General features: G+C 34.9%; 1 protein-coding gene across 1 annotated transcript; it reads left to right on the forward strand.

Moving 5' to 3' along the window:
- Positions 1-1,217: 1,217 nt before the first annotated feature.
- LOC117933220 (rust resistance kinase Lr10-like) lies at positions 1,218-4,460 on the forward strand. The gene is made up of 4 exons (XM_034854610.1): positions 1,218-2,013; positions 2,218-2,265; positions 2,662-2,712; positions 3,319-4,460. Exons 1-4 carry the CDS (start codon positions 1,218-1,220, stop codon positions 4,458-4,460), a joined length of 2,037 nt encoding a protein of 678 aa, XP_034710501.1.
- The last annotated feature ends 1,703 nt before the right edge of the window (positions 4,461-6,163 follow it).

The following is a 6,163-nucleotide window of genomic DNA, read 5'->3' on the forward strand; positions in this document are numbered from 1 at the left end:
CCATCGGCACAAAATCCAATCAAGCAAACCACATTGACATGATGGATCCTACCCATTGTTGCCACTTCATTAATGAACTCATCTCCATTTTCTTTTGAATTGTTTAGGATCTTTACTGCAACAAGAATGTCACTAGAAAGCTTTCCTTTATACACAGTTCCATATCCACCTTGACCCAATTTTTCCTTGAAGTGACTTGTAATCTTCTTAATATCAGCATAGGAGTATCTTGAGAGCTTTATAATCTTCTAAAAAACTGTTCTATCTTCTTTGTACTCTCTCTTTTTAATTTGCCTGAGCTATACACATAATAGAGTGTGATGACTACAAGCACCAGAAGACAGAAACTGAGGATTACCGCTGCATGTGAACACAGGAAAAAAACAATCTAAATAAATGCAGAAAGAGTCCAATAATAATCTTTTCTCTCTTCCTAATCCTTATCAAAATGGAAGTATGAGTGAGTAGAAAGTCACCTGTAACCAGTTTGTCTTTTAGCTGGAAGGGGAACCTGATAACTGGGCCATGGTCGCTGCATCTTGATACCTTGCACTCATCTTGGCTCGCTCCAATCTCTACAAACCATCTCATAAACAAGAACAGAAAGAGATGGCCATTTTTAAGCAATTGCTCATCCCCATAGCTTTTGGTCTGTTCCTCCAGCCTTCCGTAGTTTGGACTTCCATTCCTTATTGAAAGTAGAGTTTAATTATATTCTAATGTTGACTTGGTCATGAGTTAGCCGACCTAGTGGTTGGCCCGACGAATTAACTAATTGATTTCATTTGTTCTAATACTTCAAAACAAAATCATTTTGACTATAAACCACGTCACTTTGTACCTTGAGTTCAAAAATTGATATTACGAAATTTTTTATTGAAAATAATTAGTTTTATATTTAGTTATTTTAATTATTATTATTATGAAATTAAAAACATTTTTGTTTTCCAAGTATATATATATATATAGACAAGGTTTCCTGATAACTCCAATGTACTTAGTTGTGGTTTGACAAGGTTTCCTTATAACTCCAATGTACTTAGTTTGGTTTTACGTTGATGATGACCCGCCGGCCAAATATGAAGAGAAAAAACAAAAGAAGAAGATTTTGGGTAGTTGATTGTGACACCAATGCATAGACAAATCAAGTGGCTAGAAAGTTGATTTCTAAGCAGCTTTGCTCCTTGGGTTGTAATTTTATCTTCAGAAACTTGGGGATGCCCCAAACCAAAGAAGCGTCTCTCTCTGCATCTGAATTTATGATGCTGAGACAAGCAAAACTTGTGGGAGTAGGCCTCATAACACTCCTCCATGTCCGTTTTCTTTCATTTTGCGCTGCTACTGAAAATCAGCCCTGCAGGCCCTCTTCTTGCGGAGATATTCAAAACATCAGCAACCCATTTCGATTAAAAGGTGACCCGCTTGGCTGTGGTCATCCCGATCCTGCATACGAATTGGCTTGTGAAAACAGCCGTACAATCTTATATGGGAAATACCATGTTGCGGAGATCAACTACAGTAACTATATCATCAGAATTGTAGTTGTTGGGCTAGAGAAGAGCAACTGTTTCTCCCTTCCTCTCTATTCCTTGACAGTAGATGATATATATGTATATAGATATGAATATCCTGATGAACTGGATACTGTAGTTTTGATGAACTGCGCAAGACCAATCTTTGATCAATACTACATTCCTATTGTTCCCTGCAACCGCACCGATGCTACTTTCTCTTCCTCACAACCATATGCTTATGCGCTAGCTGGACGCTACATGCATGTGAGAGATCTTCCATATTCGTGCACCATTGGCTTCACTGTTGTCACTGGCAATTTCATGGCTGTGTCAGAGCCCAGCAATCTTTTAAGATCAGATTTGCAAGAAAAGCTGCTTATGGGGCTCCAGCTTTCATTTTTGCGCTCTCGCTGCCATGAATGCGAAGCAAACGGCAGATGGTGCATGCCAAATTTCAGCAACAACAATATACAATGCCTTGATGATGATGGAAGAAACTGTGAGTGCTGAAAATTTTCAAATCAAATGGCTGATGAACACTAATATCAATTTTAAAACAAAAAAGAAAAAAATAATCATTGGAAATCCAACTATACATTGTAATTGCAATTATAAGTAATTAGGATAACTAAACACAATCTTATGTTTGCTAAGGGTCTTCAATTTCTATAACTAATTTCAGTTGCTTGGTTTAATCATGCAGGGCTTAATAAGTTGAAAAATGTACTGATGCCAGTGATCGCGTTTTTTGGTAAGGCCTTTGGAGTTTCTTTTATCGTCTTTCATTTTTAGCTTTTGACAACTTCCATTTATTTCTTTCTTCTTATATCTTTCCCATTTTGAATTTTGTATCTTCTCTTGTTAACAGTTAATACACTTAGAAGTCCCTATACAACCCAAGGTAATCCTTAATAGTTCCAATTATTGACAGCTCATTTTATTTAAAAATCTTGAAATTGTTTCCTTGATTTTAACAATTACATTCTCGGAAGACAAACTTTTTTCTTTTTTGTTTTAAATAAAGTGTTGTTTTACACTTGGCTTTGTATGTAAATGTAGACTGTACAATTATTTTTCATTTCTGGAAATAAGGCTTTCGATCTTCTATAGCTAATAGTACTGCTGATTACTGGCTTTAATCATGCAGAACGTGAATATGCTTCTGACCAATCTGGGTATTCTGGGACCATTGCAATTGGTACGGCTTTGATAGTTCCTTCCATCATTTTCCATGATTTACAAATTTAACCTTTCATCATCATGCTTCATATTTTCTAATGTTGTATTTACTTTTTCTCTAATAATAACAATCCCTCTTTTATGTGTCTCATTTCTAATTTAGTCTATGTTCTCTCTTATTAGGTGCCTGGTTTCTTGGAAAGACCGGTAAGACTTCAAAGTTCTGATTCTTACTTTGGTGTGGGATGAACATGATCAGTTTTTTGTCTATCATCGGGAATAATTCTTGCTTTCAAGATTGCAGATTGCAAAATTCTTTTGCTTGAATAAAGGATTTCTCTTGGTTCGGTTGATCGAAATTGGATTTGAATTGAAATTTCAGTTCTATGAAATTCAAAATTTTACTTTTTCCATGGAATTATCTTTTTGAATTTGAAAGCATTTCATTTAATCCAAGTCCATGGAATATAATGAATTCAAAATACTGAAAGTTGAAATTTTTTGCAAGCAAATGCATCTAATTTCCTCTCCCATTGAAACAAATGTATTTGTTTGATTTGATAACTAAATGCCTATGATTATAAACTCTAAAATATTCATTTTTTTTTTCATGTTGATCTATTAGTCATAGCAATCATTGGAGGACGCTTTCTACTTGGGATATCTTGTCTTTTTGGCTATTTAATCTACAAGTTTCGACGGAGACATTTATCATTAGATGATGACATTGAAGAGTTTCTTCAAAATCACAAGAATCTCCAGCCCATCAGGTACTCATATTCACATTTAAAGAAAACAACCAACAATTTTAGGAATAAGTTAGGCCAAGGAGGCTTTGGCTCTGTGTACAAAGGAATACTTCAGAGTGGCCGCATTGTAGCAGTAAAAGTATTGGTCATGTCAAAAGCCAATGGACAAGATTTTATCAATGAGATCGCCACGATTGGAAGGATTCACCATGTTAATATAGTACAACTTGTTGGATTTTGCGTAGAAGGATCAAAATGGGCCCTTATATATGACTTTATGCCAAATGGGTCACTTGATAAGTTTATCTTCTTTAAAGGAGAAAAACACATTCCTTTAAGTTGGGACAGATTGTACAAAATTGCACTTGGAGTAGGGCGTGGGATTGAATACTTACATCAAGGGTGTGACATGCAAATTCTACATTTTGATATCAAGCCACACAATATTCTTTTGGATGAAGACTTTACACCAAAAGTTTCGGATTTTGGCCTTGCAAAATTGTATTCAACAAATGAAAGTGTTGTATCTCTCACTGCAGCTCGAGGAACATTAGGATACATTGCTCCAGAGTTGTTTTATAAAAATGTTGGACATGTTTCGTATAAGGCTGATGTTTATAGTTTTGGAATGTTGTTGATGGAAATGGTGGGAAAACAAAGGCATTTTAATAGACATCAAGAGGAAGATCTAAGTGAATTATTCTTCCCATCATGGATTTATGACCGAATTGAACAAGGAGAAGATATGGAAATGGGAGATGTCACAGAGGATGAAAAGAAATATATATGGAAGATGGTCATAGTTGCATTGTGGTGTGTGCAAATGAAGCCCATGGACCGTCCTTCTATGAGCAAAGCACTCGACATGTTGGAAGGTGATGTTGAACTATTGCAACTACCTCCTAAACCTACCTTATATTCTCATGAAATATCAGCTTTGGATCGGGAGAACAAACCAATGGGGGTTCCAATTTCCTCACATAATGCAAGTATTACAATTAGCTTAGATGGGAGATAACTCAACAATGTATCTACTTGCAAATGCTCTCTCTCTCTCTCTCTCTCTCTCTTTCTTTCTCTCTCTCTCTATATATATATGCAAATTAATGTGCCATCTAAACAACATGTAAGCCAATTCCCTTTGTTTTTAAATTCTTAGGTCAATATAGTTATAAAGCTTGGAGAGCTTTGAGTAATTTATTTTGTAATGCATCGATTAGTAGCAACCCTCACAATTCAAAATTCATAGGCCAATTTTCAACATTTCTTCTTAGTTGACATGTAGGATGATTGATAGGAATGCATTTTTATATGATGAAAATCACAATGCTAAATTGATGTAACTTCTGCCTTTAAATGGGGTTGTTTATTTAATTTTTATTTTTGAATCAAATGAATATGAAATACCCTGACAAAGGGTTGTCTTGTTATATGATCCAACACCTAGTTTAAAAAGAGTTTCAGCTCCTTTCACCATGTGAGATGCAGGGGAGGCAGGAACTACTTTTTATAGGGGAATATTATGGGTAAATTTGGTACTAGGGTAGTAAAAATATTACATGTTGGAAGGCTGCCATATTGCTCTTAGCCAATGAGAATGGTGGTGCTAGAATAGCAATGGAAGCGAAGAGAGGATAGGATTTATGTTTGTGTATTGCAAAAGCTTAGGTTAAGAAAAGAGAAAAAAAAATGTCACTTTTCCTTTCCGACATAATTGTCTTAGAAAAAATATTATGTTAATAATAAATACTTTTAAAAGTGTGCAAGACTAATCAAGTAAAAATAAAAATATACGGTTTTAGTTTGAAATTCATGCAAGGCTTGACAAAAAGTAACATACTCAAATGTTATCAGTTTCGATATGTAGACCAAATAGTACAATGCAAGCAAAAGTTCCTTGATTCATGGAGATATAGAATAACATATAAGTTATCATGCTTGCATATCCACCATTCAAGTCTCCAATTGTCATTTATTTCTTTACAAATTGTGATAATTTTTCCTATGAAGTATCTTCGATATCAAGACAATCCATAAGTTCCCCTTAAAGCCACTTATTAATTCTCCTGTCCATTTATTATAATTTTGTTTTTAAAAAAATCTCTCACAAACAATATTATCTAAATCGCAACAATAACCTTATATTGATGAATGAGTACAACATGGTCCATATCTAGGTTGCACGCTCATAATAGTAAAAAGGATAAATTAGTTTTCACTCTATTAATTTTGAGATGACTGCCAACTCTTGTTGAAGAGATCTTTTACTCCTTCTGATGTTTGTTCTTGTTGAATCTATGGAAGCAAAAGGGTTGGGTGGCACGGTTAAATTGTCTCTTGCTTCCAACATTTGACTAACTTTTATAGAAGAGTGATCTATTGGATACCATTGAATGCACCAAAGTCCCATAAATTGTTAGCTTCTTTGCAATTTTAATGCCTTCCTCTTCCTCAATTCAAATACACACCTCTTCCCCCGTATCTAACTTATTATAAACCCATTCTGGGAAGTAAACTTGGCTAGTCTTCTCCATTGTGACATCAATATTCTTCCTTCCTCCTACCATTTCCAATAGCAACATTCCAAATCTATAAATATCTGACTTATAGGACACATTTCCAAAGTTCCTTGATAATACTTTTGGTGCAATATAGCCCATGGTCCATCTTGCTATTATCATTGAAACTGCACTTTGTTCCTTGGAACATAATTTGGCTAGA

Source organism: Vitis riparia, chromosome 16 (assembly GCF_004353265.1).
Source record: "Vitis riparia cultivar Riparia Gloire de Montpellier isolate 1030 chromosome 16, EGFV_Vit.rip_1.0, whole genome shotgun sequence".
In the NCBI taxonomy this organism is placed as follows: Eukaryota; Viridiplantae; Streptophyta; class Magnoliopsida; order Vitales; family Vitaceae; genus Vitis; species Vitis riparia.